General features: G+C 53.5%; 1 protein-coding gene across 1 annotated transcript in view; it reads left to right on the forward strand.

The window, feature by feature from the left end:
- The first annotated feature begins 8,570 nt into the window (after positions 1–8,570).
- The window catches only part of spn-E (tudor domain containing 9 protein spindle E), a 14,287-nt gene continuing 5,028 nt past the window's right edge, over positions 8,571–17,829 (forward strand). The window contains 10 exon segments of the mRNA XM_037220961.1: positions 8,571–8,692; positions 9,535–10,545; positions 10,547–10,580; positions 10,582–11,714; positions 11,716–12,095; positions 12,693–12,830; positions 13,343–13,528; positions 14,266–14,380; positions 15,592–15,684; positions 17,051–17,242. Coding sequence (XP_037076856.1) covers positions 9,682–10,545; positions 10,547–10,580; positions 10,582–11,714; positions 11,716–12,095; positions 12,693–12,830; positions 13,343–13,528; positions 14,266–14,380; positions 15,592–15,684; positions 17,051–17,242 — 3,135 coding nt within the window. The 5' untranslated portion in view covers positions 8,571–8,692; positions 9,535–9,681.

Below are 17,829 nucleotides of genomic sequence, written 5' to 3' on the forward strand. Positions count from 1 at the left end.
AGTGAGTCATAGAAAAAGATGGTTTACGAATCTAACCACGTTTATCATGTATCTCGATTACATTTTTTTACTACGCCCGCCTTAAAATACTTTTTCACCCTGACATATCAGCGTCCTAGAATTGCCGACTTTGGGTGTAAAGCAACACCTTATGAGGAGTTTTTCACTCCCTTTTCCCATATTCTATGTGGATTTTTCACTCCTGCCTGACATTGTCTAATCGCACATGCCAAGCCCCTATTTCCCTTTCTGAGTTTTTTTGTTCACTTGAGTTCACCACACAGTTCAACACGCACGCACAAAACCGAGTTCACTTGAAACCACCGAGCATAATTATGGCTCCACAGAACCTAGACATCTATGGCTATGTCCTGCCTCATCTGCATCTGAATCATGTCTATGTATGCGCAGACCAAGGGCGCCAGGCACCTCCAAGCCCAAGAACCCCAGCGAGTCCAGCCGCTTGCACGCATTAAGTCTGGTTTGTTTACAAAATGTGTCACAATCGACAGCTGTGTGCTAAATGCAAAGCTTTCACGCATCCCCAATTTTTTTGGTCTCACCATCACACCACGAAAGCATTGCATGGTGCAAACACCAAGAAGCCCTGGTATACAGTTTTATTCCACGTATTTTTTTCCCGAAGAAACTTGACCACTAAATTGCATCACTCACGAAATGCAGTGGTAAAAAATTCAAGAAATGTCCTCTAAATTAAATTTACAAGATGAATACAATCATTCGGGCACTCATGTTAACAGATTTCAAGTCAAATCAGCTGATCACAAAATTTTGCTAGAAAAGTATCAGTCTTTATATTTATTTAGCTACTCTTGTTTTATTGGTATCATACGAGCGTGATACCAATTAATTCTTCCTTCCTTTTCGATTGCCTTTAGAGGTATCATCTGTTGCTTAAAATGTTGACCAAATTCTCTGCAAGATGCTCCAACTGTAAACTTGTACGTATTTCATGTATAAATTGGATTGATTCGCCAGCCGCTCAAACACGTTTGATATGCACCAAGAGTGAACAATGCACAGGGAATGGATGAGACAATTTGAAGCGCGTAACTTGTTTTTACCGCCATTTTTGCCCTGTTAAACCCTAGGTTAACCGTTGTCTTGGTTCATGGCGGTGCTCAAAAATGATAAATCTAAGCCTTTCGAGTGTCTAACTCACGAGGCTACCTGACAAAGCTATCCTAAAGCTGCCATACAGAGCCTTGGGACAGGCCTGACGCAGCTAACACAGAAGTGTTTGATGGCGAAATTCTGCCCTCTGGAGATGTTTATCATGCACACCACATACTTGTTTCGTATTTTAATCTCGTAGGTTGGTGGGCACGATTGATATATATATATATATATATATATATATATATATATATATATATATATATATTTGGGGGTGAGTGGGATGACCCTGTCTGCCAGCAAGCCATGCAAAAGGTATCAACTGTTTGTTTTTGGGGGAGCAGGAAGAAGCCAGTAAGTCTCCTGTAGACCAAGTTGCTTGCCTTACCTGCTTTCAACACATGATTGGGACGCAGAGTTAGCCATTTTCTGTTTTAATCCAGCGAGTTTTGTCGTGAGACAAATTATGATGCCACAAGGCATGCAATGGCTTATTTTATTTCATATTATTGATTATTTGCCCCAAATTTCTTGACGTGGTCCCTCATGGCTGCTTTAACTAGAGGTTTTCTATAGTTGCCATGGTTTGCTGACTGGCAAATGACTGTACTGTATAAATGCACTGTATCTTTAACACAGGGATACTCTAAGCTGCCTAGCAATTATAATATGATTTGAATATTAGTATGTAACAAACAGTCAGAGCATTCCATTTCAAATGTGAAGCCAACATCTCAAACTTTGTCATTAAATATGAATAAACAAGCCTAAATAGATGCCTTTGCTGCAGCTGAAATGGCAAGTAGCAATACTGGCATGGCCATGTAAAAGTTGCGTTACTTTGGAAAAGAGATGCTGTTTTGTGGAGCACACCCATTGTTGCCCTTGACATAGCTTAACCATGGCAATCAAAATAAGTTGTTCAGAGGGATTTCAAGTGTTTTGATGTGTGTCTTGTCAACTTTGTCTGATGTCAACAAGCATACACAAATGAAATGAACAAAAACGCAAGTTGAAACCAACCAAAAATTAGCTTTAGCATGTTTTTTATCACAAGTGCTGCTGTCAACAGATACGTGAGTTGAGATGATGCTCAACATATGGGCTACTCTAAGTTAGGTTAAGTTGGTTAAGTGCATGGCTAGTGGCAATAGGAATTGTGTAAGAATCAGTGACTCGCAACTGCTGCTGTGATACAAACAGGTTAGACAGGATGAGATGAAGTAAAGCCTCTTTAGGTTAGACATAGTTAGGCTACTTTCATGGAAATAAACATTGGTATTTTGTAAGGAACAGTGACAAAATGTTCGTTTCCCCTGACCCCATCTTAACAGAAGCCAGAGGTACGTGTATGATGTTGGACTTGGCGATGGGCTGATGTGCAGGTGTCCAAGGTATTTTTTGTTTGAGTATTTTATGCTTGATGAGTTTTCTGTTGTTATTTTGTCATAGAGTTTCTTTGCTTTGGTTTGTGTTGTTGTGTTGTGTTATTCCTTTGCCTTGTTCCAGTGCTTTGGAAGGGAAGTGCAAAGTGCAGCATCAAATTATTGGTGTTAATAATTTGTTTGTGCTCATTACCTTGTCATGAAATTACTATGCTTCGATGTATTCTGTTTCACTCTAATGGCCTCAGATGTTAAAAAACAAAGCAGTTTTGTCAGGTTTCTGATAGTACGCCCATGCCAACTTGAAATAAATGTATTTGTTTGCTGAAGCATCAGTCACGAGCTCATAAGTTCCATCTTTTGCGAATCGATTTTTCCCTCCTGCACGGCCTTTTTGCGATGGAATTTTTCACTCCCACCCTAGTTCAAAAGCGACTCTAGCTCCTTGTAGCATATTCATTACCAATGGTTTTTGGATGGTGGTTAACGAAGTTAATTTACGACACATTTAGCCGAGAGATAATCTCGGAGAATTATCCCAGATGTTCAGAATTCAACGGCATGGCGTTAGGCACAACCAACACGGATAATTACCGCAGATGATTATCCGTGCTAAGGGAGAGTCCCGGATAGTTTTCAGAGCGAGGTGAAGGCGAACAATTGTTTAACACTTTTTTAGATCTAAGTCATTTTTCCACCTTTTCAAAGTCCCGCCACGCCTACCTATGACCGTTGGCTAATGTGCGGCTATGCATGGGCCATGTGAGACCAAACTGGGAAGCAACTCCTGGACCTGCCAAACGTCAATGAAAAATACCCGCAAGTGATAATCAGACGGAACATTATTGTCTTCGTAATTTGCCCTCCGGCAGGTGATAATGCTATTCTGAGAACAACTGTAGGTTTTACAGCACATTCTATGCCAATCAAAAGAGCCACCACAATCGTCTGATTAGCCGAGCAACCCCCATCCCCTCTGATAGGTGAGAATACGAATTCCCAACGACAGGCTTTCCCACGTTTTGACGCGTACGACAGCCAATTCTGTCCAGGTGATTTTATAATTCGTGCTCTGGAGATACCTGCATCCGATATGATACAGGTCTACGTCCATTTTAATGCTCTGATAAAGAGCTGGTGGTGTCAATGCTAAGCCCTTCAAGCTTCAGGTTTGAAGCAGCTACCATAAAGTGGTAAGACAGTACGAGGCCCTCAGTGATGTTTCTGTATATAGAGCATTCAACCATTAATGGATGATGATAAGGATTTCCCTTTCTCATTTCAGCGTCCCAATGCGCGTCTTAAACGCACTTCTGCAGGCGGAAAGGCTTTATGTGCCTCGGATTTTGTTTTGCCAAAAGACGTGACTCCACCTTATGGGTCCTCGCGTCAAAATAAGTGAGGTCGTAGCGGCCAACCAAATTAGTTCAACTGGCGACCATACCAGGACCAAAAGTGTGTTATGCATTGGTTACAGAAGTGACCTGGCTTGTGCATAGTTAACAGCATCGAGATGCATGTTAATTGAGGGTAGATATGAGCTCAGTCTGTTAATATTGAGTCCTTGGGAACCAGGCATGGCCGCGTTCGGTGAGTTTCCAAAAAACCTTGTTATTTGCGCTGTTGGCAGCAAGTTAAACTCTACTGTGTACGTCAATATACCCAAAATAGCAGAAGTCGTACGGGCCGTCCGAATCAGCTCCAATGACCGTCATGCGAAAGGCAATCGCAAGTAATGTTCTACATGAAAAATGCAACTTTAATTGGAATGTTCCACATTTGAACATATTGAGACCACCATCTTATGGTGGGGAATGTTCACTTGCAATATTGGGATGCTTTTGAAGGAAGTGTTTCACATTTATATGACGTTTTGCATTGAAACAGTCACCATGAAGGTCATTCGGTGCAGATCACAGAACTGCGCTTCTTGAGATCCACACTACTCCACCTTCTGCGCTAAACGCGTACGAAGATGTGCCGACTATTTCCATCCCGCGCTGGTCGAGACGCTTGGGCCTCTTTCCCAAGTCGGGGCAGAGTTGTACCTGCAAATGTTCATGCGAAAGATCGTGCATTGGTCCGACCCCTGTGCTGATCCGGGACACACAGTGCCCGACAAGGGTCGGCAATAAGCCCAGAGTCGGCCACGGACTCATTTACTAATCAGGGACGGGAGAGGGACCTTGAATGTCAAATGGCCTCTTGCGTTGACGCTCTAAAAAAAAACACCCGACCAAGCCAAGTGTCTTAAAAAGTAACTTAGGCTATGAAAAGGGTGAAAAGTTAATACATTTTTCGGTCATTATCGCAGAAAAACTCACAGTACATTTCGTACCTTTCCATACATTTAAAGGGTGTATTTCTCTGCATGCACAGGCACTAGCGTAAGCACTAACGCATAGGTATTCTGTCTGACAGAACTGGCGTAAAAAATAAATTTAAGTTTTTTTTTCTCTGCTTATGGGCAAGACCCAGCAAAATGTGATAAGTTTTAATGTTTATTTATCATGTTGTGCCCAGAAACGCTGCTAACTCCAGTAAAGTGGGAAAAAGCCTTACATTCCCTTAAACATATACGATTCAATGTTTTGTTTTTAAATTATGAAATAGTTCAACGGTTTCCTGCTCCTTAAACGTTAGAACTGACCTATTATATATTATTGCATAGAAGGTGTTTTATCATATCGCCCTTAATATTAAACGTAACGAATTTAACACAAGAAATGAAATGCCCTATTACCAACTAGTTATAGGCATGCAGTTAGGCATTTCGCTTTGATACTTGTGTTCAATTTTTCATAGCAGGTAAACATTTTCCTAGTTTATAAAAAGGAGTATAGGTACACTGACGGTCCAGGGAGGGTGGGAAGGGGGGGGGGGGGGCTTAAGGGGCAAATGACCCTCCCAAATCCGTGCACCGTTCACGCTGACGTCCTTTTTTACAGAGGAACTTCTTCGCCAGACGGAGAAGGGTTCGAAATTACAAGAGGAAAACCGATCGGCAATCCTGGAAGCAGGATACGATGGCAAAGGCCCTCAAAGCAGTCAAGGTGGGAAAAATGTCCACCAAAGAAGCGGCACGCCGCTTTCTGGTCCCGAAGTCGACTCTCGACAGACGGCTGAAAAAGGCACGGGCAATGTCAAGAACAGAGGCCACAGAGAAGGTCCTGGGTCGACACAAACCTGTTTTCACGGAGGCTCAGGAGCGAGATTTGGTACAGCACATAATGAAACTCCAAAACCGGATGTTCGGAATAACGCTGACTGACCTCAAGAAGCTCGCATATGAGTTCGCAGACAGAAACAAAATCACCCACCCATTCAACACAGTGACGAAGATGGCAGGGGAGGCGTGGATACGGTGCTTCCGAGAGAGGAAACCCACGGTTTCACTAACGACACCAGAAGCCAAAAGCCTTGTTCGCGCCGCGGCGTTCAACTCATTCAATGTCAACGCGTTCTTCGCCAACCTTGAGTCGCAGATGGATTCTGCCCAGTTCGGTCCCACACACATGTACATCATGGATGGAGCGGGATTCATCATGGTCGCAACAAAACAAGGGAAGGTGCCGGCGAGGAAAGGATGCCAGCAGGTTGGCCAGCTGACGTCTGCGGAGCAAGGCACGTTGGTTACCGGGGTGGTGTGTTTTAACGCTGCGGGGAGCTGCATACCTCCAGGTGTGATATTCCCAAGAAAGAGGCCCAGCCAGCAGTTGGATGTGCGAGTACCGAGTATAGCGCGCGAGTAGTGGTATTTAGACCGAACGGTAGATGGCAGAGCGTCCCGCGGAATACGGAAATACAGTCTAGTTCCGACCGCCGACTCGTGTGGACCTTCGCGGAGACAGACTCGAACATTGGAGAGGGGTCTTCCCCCAGGTAGCCTGGTGCTGTACCATGAGCCTGGTTGGATGCAGAAGGAACTGTTCGTGAAATGGCTTGACCATTTCATACAACACGCGAAGCCCTCGAAACAGGATCCAGTCCTTCTCATACTGGATGGACATGCCAGCCGAACCAAGAGCCTCGCAGCCATCCTGCTGTGCAGGGAAGCAGGTGCGGTGATGCTCACCGTTCCTCCGCACACCTCACACCGCCTTCAACCACTGTGCTGGACGTTCATGCTTCCCGTCAACACCTTCTTCTTCCAAGGTCAGAGAACGTGGCTCCGAAACAACCCTGGTAAAGTCATCATACTGTAGGAGATGGGGGAGCGGACCGGGTCAGCCTACGTGCAGGCGGCAACAGTGAAGACGGCGTTGAAGGGCTTCGAAGTCACGGGAATCTTTCCCACAAACCGCCATGTGTTTGGCGAAGGAGCCTTCGCAGCGGCAGAAACAACGAACATCCCGCTGACCGGCACCGCAGACGCACCAGTGTGTCTCAACTCAGCAGCAGCTCCTCTGTCTATGCCTGGGCCCTCTAACGTTGATGTCCCAGTGAGCACGAACGTTCGGGAGTCGGAAACTGTCGCCAGAGACGCAACGCCAGGCTGGAATATCGGGGCAGGGAAGCTCGACTAATGCCGAGACTCCGGCGAAGTTGCTCACCACTGGGGCTCTGCCTAGATGATCTCTTAAGCTCTAGCGATGACGAAGATGACGTCCTAAAAGTGCCATGCTCAGCTGGACCGAGCCATGCTTCCCAAGGTCAAAATGACACACCCGCAAACTCCTATGTGTCTCCCCGCGAAATCCCCCATGCGCCAAAAGTGCACTCAAAGGAGGAGAGAGGTAAAGGACAAAAGAAAGGTAAAACATGTGTCTTGACTGGCACAGCATACAAGGAGGAACTCGAGAAGAGACTCGAAGGAAAGAAAATAGACAGGGAGGAAAGAAAAATGACGACAGAAGTCAGTCTAAAGGAAGAAAAAGGAAGAGTGTAGAAACTCAGAAACCGCAGCGCAAAACAGAAGGAGCGTACGCCGCGAAAGCTTACCTTTGAGGAGTCCTCGGACGAAGAAAATGTAGCTTGTCTGTACTGCGGGTCCTTCTCCTCCATGTTCAACTCGAGCGAGTCTTGGTCGCGATGTGCTCTCTGCGATAAATGGGCGCACGGTACCTGTGCAGGGATTGACGAAAAGGACGAGTTTGTGTTTGTGTGTGAACTGTGCCGGGATGACTAGGCAAGCTGATGTCTTGTCTAGTTTCGCCATTGGTCGTACCTGCTGACGGGTCCACTAGGCCGTGCTCTTTCCGTGTTGTGCGTTCACAGTGACTAAGAAGTGGATTGATGCGAAGAACGAGCAAGTGTTCCTGAGCGAACTTTGCTTGATGACTTGTGTGTTTGAGACTCGATCGTTGTCGTCTCATTATGTAACCACCAGGCTGTATTCCTCTAGTTCTGCGTCTAAGCCATGCAGCAATGGCTGTCACTTCATACCAAGCTGTAGTACACATTTGTTGGCCATTATAACTTTTATTCGTGGGATCATACTGAGGAAGCGAGTATGGTAGTGGGATAGTTCGAACAAAATATGAGTCCAAAATTAAGAAATATATATATATATATATTGGATGTCCAGATAAATACCTACTTGCCGAGCAATGCATTTATTGATGCGTTTTCCTTAAGATGATAACTTTGAAAATATTTAATTCGCTTATTCAATCTCATCACTTGTTCCGTTTTGCCCCGAATGTTGCTTCGTTTTGCCCCAAGCCAGAGGCAAAATAAGGAAAAAACATTGCCCGATTTTTAGAAGGATCACACGTTAACATGAAGAGATATCAAACCAGTGCTTTTAAAAGAGATAGATAATTGATCAGCCTTCAATATCCACATGCTAAAGACTTTCTGGACAGACTTATGAACTTCCCTTAAAAAAAACCCGCTAAGGCGTCCGTCTTCACCCGCTTTCCCCTACATGCCACAAATAACCAATGAGCCATACCGGCAATTTTTGGCCTTATTAACAGGGGCTTTGCCAACCCGGTGCCCCCCTTGCCAGGGCCCTGGCTGCGCGCTTAGGTCGGTACCGGTAGGTAGGTCGCTTAGGATCGTTACCACGCATGCGGCAACACCGGGGTTAAAGATGTACCCTTGTTGACGTCACATAGGAATTCTTGCTGAGAAGTGCGTAGCCGGGACGGTGCCACTTGGTCTGTATTGCCTTGGTGTTAACCGCTTCTCGCGCCGAAGTGTAGGTGAGGAATCGGGGAAACGTGGTAAGCGTTAGGCGTTTGTCAAGGTTTTGAGGCACCGGTAATCTCGTTTGCAAGCAGTAAGACTGGACAATTTAGATTTGTTTTGTTCTCTAGCTTGAACTGCGTGGAAGGGGCTGACACATTCACCATGTCCTGATTCCAATGTTTTTAATGACCATTGTGTAATGGAGGCAAGGGCTACACGGTTTTAGTGGACTATATAAATGCATGCCTATTCTGATGGAATTGAATACATTTATTAACATTGGCAAGATCCCAAATTTATGTGTATGCCTGTGACTGGTTGTCTATACTAATGAGCAGGGGATGGTGGGATCCATGTGCTCATTATTCCTAAGTTTGATATTTGAGCATTTGGATTGCATCATTGCTGCTGGGAAAGATTTTGCTCATGCAGTTTCCTGGTTGTATCATGTGACTGTCCACTCTTGCATTGCTGACATGGTGACTGGGTAATTAAGCTCCATATTTCATGTTCTATGGTGTTTAATGCATGGCATTAATGGCTACCAAAATGTTTGTGTGAACACTTAGCCAGGAATGCAACCCACCTACCAAATTTAGCATAATTCAGGCAAGAAACAGAAGTTACAGTCAGTGGGGAGGGGTAGGACCTCTAGAAGGGCTACCCCACCAACATCAATATGGCTTGGGTGGCACCCATTGGAAAAATATGGGAATAGTCAGCCATTTGTAGTCATATCCATATAGCCTGGCATTGTGCATCACCCTCACATTCATGCAAACATTTTGGTCAAGTTATACAACACAGAAGGATCATCAGCACCTCAGGGTGAATGCCGATAAGGTGTTAATGATTCATCCTTATTTCCTTTTTACAGCATACTCAGTAGTGAGCACCAGTGGTGGCCACAATGAGCCGGCAGGGTGGTGGACTGAGTGCAGATGACTACCTGGCCTTCTTTAGCACTGGTGCATTGCCGGCGCACCTGCCAGCACCAGTGCCAAGCGCCACCAATGATCTGGGCATGGTGGAGCAGCAGCAGGAGCCGGCCATGCCCTCCTACCGCCAAATTCATGGCCAGGACTATGCAGAGTACTACCGGCGCGAGGAGGAGCGCGCGCTGCTGGCGCGCGGCGCCGGCGACGACGCGGCCGACGAGGCCGACGAGGACGCACGCTCGACGGTGACGAGCTTGACGGCGGGCATGAGCCGGCTGGAGGTGGACACATACGCCGAGACGCTGACCGAGCTGGGCGACCAGACCGTGCAGCGGAGCACGCAGGTGCACGGCGCGTACGACTTCAACCACGTTGACCCGACGGCCGCACACCTGCCCATCAAGGCGCAGCGCGACGAGATCGTCAGCAAGGTCAACGCCTTCGAAGTGGTCGTGCTGGAGGGGCGCACTGGCTGCGGCAAGACGACGCAGGTGCCGCAATACCTGCTGGACGAGGGCCATCGCCTCGGGCGGCACGCCAACATCATCGTCACGCAGCCGCGCCGCATCGCTGCCGTGAGCGTGGCGCGGCGCGTGGCGCGCGAGCGGAACTGGCCGCTCGGTACGCTGGTGGGCTACGAGATCGGCATGGACAAGAAGACGGGCCCCGACACGCGCATCACCTACTGCACGACCGGCGTGCTTCTGCAGAAGATCGTGCATGAGGGGAACATGAACCAATACACGCACGTCGTGCTGGACGAGGTGCACGAGCGCGACACGGACACGGACTTCGCGCTGCTGCTGGTGCGCCGCCTGCTGCGCTCCACCTCGCGCCACGTCAAGGTAGTGCTGATGTCGGCCACGTTTAACACGCGCCTGTTCGCGCACTACTTCGCCGTGCCGGTGCAGGACCGGCTGGACCCGGCGCCCGTCATCTGCGTCGGTCCGCGAGGAGATGTACGATGTGAGCGTGCACTACCTGGACGAAGTTGGGGCCGCTGCTACGTGACGCCGCCGGCGACGCCGGGCCGCGGCCCGAGCTGCGCTCCAGCTGGGACCAGGCGAACGCGACAGTGCCGCAGATACATCCGGCGCTCTACCAGCTGGTCGTGCGGCTCATCAAGGTCATCAACACGTTCGACGTGAGCGACTTCGGACCGAGCGCGCGGTATCCGCGCTTCGGCGCGCAGCGCGGCTCGGTGCTCGTCTTCCTGCCGGGCATGCACGAGATCAAGGAGCTGGCGGCTGAGCTGGAGGAGCACCGCATCCCCGAGCGTTGGCAGGTGATGCCTCTCCACTCGCTCATCACGTCGGACGAGCAGAACACAGTGTTCCAGCAGCTGCCGGCCGAGCAGCGCAAGATCATCCTGTCCACTAACATCGCCGAGAGCTCCATCACCGTCGCCGACGTCAAGTATGTCATCGACTTCTGCATGACCAAGGAGCTGACGATGGACCCAGAGACCAACTACTCGATGTTGAAGCTGTCGTGGGCGAGCAAAGCCAATTGCCTGCAGCGGCGAGGTCGCGCCGGACGCGTCAGCTCCGGCCGAGTGTACCGGTTGGTCTCGCAGCGGTTCTACGAGGAGCTGCCCGAGTACGGCGTGCCCGAGATGCTGCGTAGTCCGCTCGAACGGGTAGTCATAAAGGCCAAGAAGTTCTGCGCCGAGTCGGAGCCGAAGGCGGTGCTGGCGCTGGCGCTGGAGCCACCGCAGCTGGAGAAGATCTACTCGGCGGTGCTGCACCTGAAGGAGGTGGGCGCGCTGATCGACACGCGCGGCGCCGAGCGCTTCAACCCGTTCGACGGAGAGCTGACCGTGCTAGGTCACGTGATGTCGGCGCTGCCCGTGGACGTGAACGTGGCCCGCCTGCTGGCGCTGGGCCACGCCTACGGCTGTCTGCGCGAGTGTCTCATCATCGGCGCCGGCCTCACCGCCAAGAGCTTCTTCGCGCGCCCGTTCCGCGACGAGTTGCGCGCGTACCAGATGAAGGTGTCGTGGGCGGGCAAGTCGTTCAGCGACTGCCTGGCCATCCTGACCGTATACAAGGTGTGGGAGGACTGCACCCGCCAGGGCCACTTCCAGCGCAGTGGCGGCCGTGGCGAGCGCGAGTGGGCAGGAGAAGAACTTCATCCAGCTCCGATGTCTCAAGGACATGGACGCGCTGCTGCGCGAGCTGGAGCGTCGGCTGGACGCCTGCAACATCCGGCCGCTGCCGGTGCGCAGGGAGCAGGAGTCGGAGGAGGAGCGCCGCCAGCAGGCGCTGGTGCTGCAGGTCTGTATCGCTGGCGCCTTCTACCCCAACTACTTTCTGCGGCTTTACCGCGAGGAGCGCGAGGTCGACGCCAACCGCGAGCTGGGCGGCCGCAACCCGCAGACGACGGTCTGCCTGGCGGGGCTGCCGCGCGACTGTGGCGTGCTTTATTATGGACAGCTGTTACGCCAGTTCCGCTTCAACGCCACCGACCCAGACCCCACCATCAGCTTCGAGAACAGCAAGTGAGTGGACGTCGCCTGCGGCGGTGGCATGCAGCCTTTTCGTTGGCTGTCCGCTTAGATGACCGTTTTGTGACGCCCATGCTCTTCAGGAGTAAGGAGTATCTAATCTGTTCACTTGTGCGGTTCATTTGTGGGCTGGTCGTGCGTCTGCGTCAAGCTTTGTGGCGGACAGCATGGCATGACGTACTGGGGCTGTCCTTGGTCGGCTGCGTCGCAGACCAGCTGACTGGGCGACAGTCCCTCAGGGCGCGTCAGACTGCACACCGGTGGCGACCTGCCGCTAACTGTGCTTTAGCAGCCCGCGGCCGAATCGTTGGCCCTCACAGCTGTGTGGCGGGATGTGACCAGGTCGTCCGCTCCCGGGCCGTACACTTCGTGTGCCTAGCGCATGCTGTCCGAACGCTTGGCGCGAGTGGCCACCAGTCCAAGTGCGTCCAGGTCAAGTCCCACGCTGCTCAGTTGTGTCACGTGGGCCTTGCTGCACTACAGTTTGCGGCTGCAGCGTTCTGACTCGTTCAGCTGCGCCTCTACGTAGATCGGAAGCGCTGGTGACGTTCCGAGCATGCCAGCCGTGTGATGGCTTGGGTGCGTGCTCAGGGCGTACGTGGAATTCCCGGTGCGGAGGCGGGCTGGCGACCAGGGTCACGCCTGGGAGGGCGACATCCCGCCGGCCGTCTACCTGGCCGTGCGCAAGGGCCAGATCAAGAACACGCGCGTCACCATCATGCGCTACGCGTGAGTGGAGCTCGCGCCCCCTCGCCCCGGACCGGCGGCGCGAGCAGTACTAGCCACGACGCTCCCCCGCAGGGTTACGGCTGTCAAACATCGGACGTCCGGCTTGCTTGTCGTTTGAATGTCACGTGATACACATGGCGCTCGGTGAATGCCTGGCGCCTCGTTTATACGCTGACATGCAACTACAGTGTGGAGATACTGATCGCCATGGCTGGGGAGGAGCGGCGTGTGACAGCCGTGCCGCGTATCCCCTGCGATTCATCCGACCTTCCATATGTCTTTCCTTACTTCCCATATGACTTCTCTGACCCTCCATATGACTTCTCTGGCCTCCCACATGACTTCTGTGACCTCCCATATGACTTCTTTGATCACCCATATGACTTCTCTGACCTCCCGCGTGGCTCCTTTGACCTCCCATATGACCCCTGTCTTCCATCCCGCATGTTGCCCTGATCAGCCGTACGTGCCTTGTGACCTCGCTGTCCCCCTGTGACCTGTGGTCGACCCAGGCCGGAAGGAGGAGCTGCGGCGCCTGGAGCAGTACCAGGCGCTAGAGCGGCAGCGGCGCGGCGAGCCACCCAGCGGGCCGCGACCTCTGACGCTGGCCGGCGCCAGCACGCGCGGCGCCGCCCGGCCCGACCGCTGCCGCCTGCCCGGACTGCACAAGTCCGTGCTGCCCATGAATCGTCACGCACGTGAGTCGGCGCCGGAGGACCTGGGACTCGCAACCGCGCTCGGCCGGCGATGGCGCCAGTGGACGTGTGCCACGAGGGTGCGCTGTTTGCAATGGTGTCGTCAGCATGACTATGGGTGGCTAAGGCGACCAAGATACTCCGCGGCGGCGCGTGGTGGAGATCTTCAGTATGTCATGTAACGTTAACATTGGTGCCGTGGCACGCTGGGACACGGTGAGATGTGGGAAGGATGCAATTTTACGCGCATCTCTGTAGCCGACTGCGGTGTTCGAAGCTCCTAATCCACTGCTTGGCTGACTGCTTTGACAAGTTGTGGAAGTGTCTGGTACAACATGCGTGGTCCATAGTTTGTAAAGTTTAGGCCGTGCTTCAGGTGTGTTAAATGCTGCGGTTATTTTGTAACCGAGGAGAAATGTTGATTTTTTGGGAAGACGTCGTTGTCTTCTCGCGCAAGTTGATCCCACTTAATTACGGTGGGAGACACCTGCCCATCACGCCCTCGCCGCTCCCCCCCCCCTCACTGCTTAGCCCCCAAGGAGACACCTACCCATCGCTCTCTCGCCGCTCCCCCCTCACTGCTCAGCCCGCCCCCCCCCCCTCCCCTGACCCCGCTCCCGCTGCTCGACGCCGCAGATCGAGGACCCGGGCCACTTCTACGTGCGGTACGCGGACCCGCAGAGCGACGACGCCTTCTCGACGGTGCACGGTCTGATCAGCTCGCTGGGGCCGGGGTGCAGTGCTCCGGCCGGCCGGCCGCAGCCGGCGCGGCTCTACCTGGCGCCGTACACCGAGGCCGGCGTCACCAGCTTGTTCCGCGCCCGGGTCGAGGCCGTCGGGCAGCGCGACTGCATGGTGAGGGCGGCACGCCGGCGGCGCTGGCACTGCTGCTGGTGCGGCCGCCGCTGCCGCCGCTGCTTCCATGGCTCCTGTGACGACGCTGTGCCGCTTACAGCGGCGATTCCCAGGCGTCTTGCTGCCGATGCGTGATTGTGGCAGGCCAGGATGCTAATGGGTGCAGCAGGAAGGTCTTCGGTGGTGAAAGGGGTGCCAATGTTTGCGTCTTAGCGCACGCGCTCGATACGACAGAACTGTGAAGCGACATCGGCTGTATGACTATGTGTAGTGATGGGGTGTTGAATGTTGCATAACATCACACATATAGCATATTTCCACACATATTTCCACACACATAACACCACGCGTATTTCCAGTGTATAGTAAGGAGCTGGTGTATTTACACTAGTATTGTACCACAAACAATGCCATAGAGCTGTCTGGTGCTGTCATCGCCCTGGTCACATCAGCAGATGAGCGCTGTCTGCTGCTGTCGTGGGCCTGGTCACCTCAGCAGATGAGCGCTGTGTGGTGCTGTCATGGGTATGGTCACAGCAGATGAGTGCTGTCTGGTGCTGTCGTGGGCCTGGTCACATCAGCAGATGAGCGCTGTCTGGTGCTGTCATGGCCTTGGTCATATCAGCAGATGAGCGCTGTCTGGTGCTGTCATGGGCCTGGTCACATCAGCAGATGAGTGCTGTCTGGTGCTGTCATGGGCCTGGTCACATTAGCAGATGGGTGCTGTCTGGTGCTGTCATGGCCTTGGTCACATCAGCAGATGAGCGCTGTCTGGTGCTGTCATGGGCCTGGTCACATCAGCAGATGAGCGCTGTCTGGCTGCTGTCATGGGCCTGGTCACATCAGCAGATGAGCGCTGTCTGGTGCTGTCATGGGCCTGGTCACATTAGCAGATGGGTGCTGTCTGGTGCTGTCATGGCCTTGGTCATACCAGCAGATGAGCGCTGTCTGGTGCTGTCATGGGCCTGGTCACATCAGCAGATGAGCGCTGTCTGGTGCTGTAATGGGCCTGGTCACATTAGCAGATGGGTGCTGCCTGGTGCTGTCATGGCCCTGGTCACATCAGCAGATGAGCGCCTGCCCAATCGGGCCTCGGCACCCACCATTGTGTCGTGCCAGCGTACCTTCGGCCAACACGCATTGAGCCCGTGCGGAATCCCTGCAACCGCTCGTGGCGGCATGGCTCAAGTCGGGGCGGCCCCGCCCCTCAGGTCTACTTCGTGGACTATGGCAACACGGCCGAGGTGCGCGTCGCAGATCTGCTCGAGTTCTCACCCGACATGATCAAGGCCGGCATCCTGGAGGTGAGAGAGATTCCGGAGTCGTGAGCGGCATGAAGTGAGTCTGGTGCCCCGGCGGCTTGAGTTGGGGTCCCGGAGGCCTCTGCGGCTTGAGGTGAAAGTTTGGATTTCCCAGTGGCTGAGGGTGAGAGTCCGGAGTCCCAATGGGACGGCCTCCGAGCATTTGTGGACGCGGATACCAGCCCACCCGGACGTTCCTCGGGGTTTGGGGTGGGGCGTTCATTTCGTATTGAGGATGTGTGATAACAGCGATATGGCACCAAAACCTTCTGAGCGAGGCGTCACCTACGGTAACTTCGCAAATTTTAAAGAACGAAACAACTAAGCAGCCGTGTCAGCCGGCGTGTTCAGTGGTAATAAGCCCGGCGTTTCTGTGTCAGGTGATCTGTGTCAGCCGGCGTGTTCACTGGTAATAAGCTCGGCGTTTCTGTGTCAGGTGATCTGTGTCAGCCAGCGTGTTCAGTGGTAATCAGCTGGTAATAAGCTCGGCGTTTCTGTGTCCAGGTGGAATCTGTGTCAGCCAGGCGTGTTCACTGGTAATAAGCTCGGCGTTTCTGTGTCAGTGATCTGTGTCAGCCAGCGATTTCAGTGGCAGTATGCTCGGCATTTTCCATGACATTGCTGTTCGGATGCTGCCAGACGGAAGCGCCTGGCGGCCGAATGTACACTCTCGGAGGCTGAGCCTACCCAGGGATTGGACGGAGCCGCTGGGGCGAGCGTGCCATCAGCCAGTTCCAGACGCTGGCCGCTCTACCAGCACGTCCATCGGTCACGTCCTACTCGGGTAGGCGTGCGCGCCGGCTTGCCGGTGGGAGATGGCCAGCGAAGTGGTGGGCGTAATCAGTGAAGCGCGCTCAGATCTCGCGCCCGGCGCGGCAGGGCTAGCCGGCGGTGTGTCGGAGCCGAACGCGGCAGGGCTAGGCCGGCGTGTGTCGAGCCGGACGCGGCATGGGTAGCCCCCCGGCGGCGGCAGGGGTGGCCGTGTGTCGAGCCGGACGCGGACAGGTGGCAGACGGCCTGTGCCGAGCCGGACGCGGCAGGGGTAGCCGGCCTGTGCCGAGCCGGACGCGACAGGTGGCAGACGGCCTGTGCCGAGCCGGACGCGGCAGGGGTAGCCGGCCTGTGCCGAGCCGGACGCGGCAGGGGTAGCCGGCCTGTGCCGAGCCGGACGCGACAGGTGGCAGACGGCCGCTGACCGTTTCCCAGCGGCCACGCGCCTAGCGGAGGAGGGCGCCGGAAGTCCCGCCGGCCAACACCATGTGCCGCTCGGCCGCCGCTCCCTCCCTACCTGACAGGGTCGTCCCGCGCGTGAGAGGGAGAGGGGGCTGACCGAACGCGTCCACGCCAGTGACGCCCGCTGCCGCTGCAGGTGGTACACGGCACCATCCACGTGGAGCTGTTCCGCAAAGTGCGCCAGGGGCACGCCACCATGGACCGCAGCATCAACAAGGAGCTGGTGGAGGCCGAGCTAGCCGAGCACGCGCTCGAAGGCTACTTCTCACGCCAGAACCACAGCGAGAGGGAAGCTCGGTTAGTGGCGCCGGGCGCTGCGACGCTCACGGTGCAGGGTCGTCAGCTGTTGCGGGGGTGGAGAGCTGTGCCTCGGTCTGTGACGGGTTCGATCGGCCGAAGCGGGCTATTGTTATTTGGGCCACGTCGGAGCATACGCGCGACGGTGGTACGTGGAAGACGCCAGCCTCGCCTGCGATTGTTGTCGCCAGGACGCAGCCACAAACGAGAGGGGGATGCGTTCCCGTGAGAGGCAGAGAGAAAGGCAGATTCCCGAGGGCCCAACGCGAATAACGACCCGGTAAACTGTGTTATCGGGGCAGATCGATACGGCATTACCGTTCGGACGTGGTTGTGATTACGGGTTGCTGAATGCAGAATGATTCTGCTTAGCGTTGTGATCGACCTCAGGGCGGTCGATGGCCAGACGGGGTGGTCGCACGCGGCGGACGGATCACCGCTGACCGGGGCGGGACGGTGGGCTGGGAGTCAGCGGCGCGTCCCAGCCCCCAAACGATAGATGTAGCTCTGGCTGTCCATCGGTGCTGTCGCGCGTCTTCCCTTCTGCATGACGTATTTGGAAGGGAACACGAGCTTTCCAAAGACCGGAAATCCGATTTGCAATTTCAATCTTTTTTT

Source organism: Pollicipes pollicipes, unplaced genomic scaffold, assembly GCF_011947565.3.
Source record: "Pollicipes pollicipes isolate AB1234 unplaced genomic scaffold, Ppol_2.1 Scaffold_4740;HRSCAF=5597_pilon_pilon_pilon, whole genome shotgun sequence".
Taxonomy (NCBI): Eukaryota; Metazoa; Arthropoda; class Thecostraca; order Pollicipedomorpha; family Pollicipedidae; genus Pollicipes; species Pollicipes pollicipes.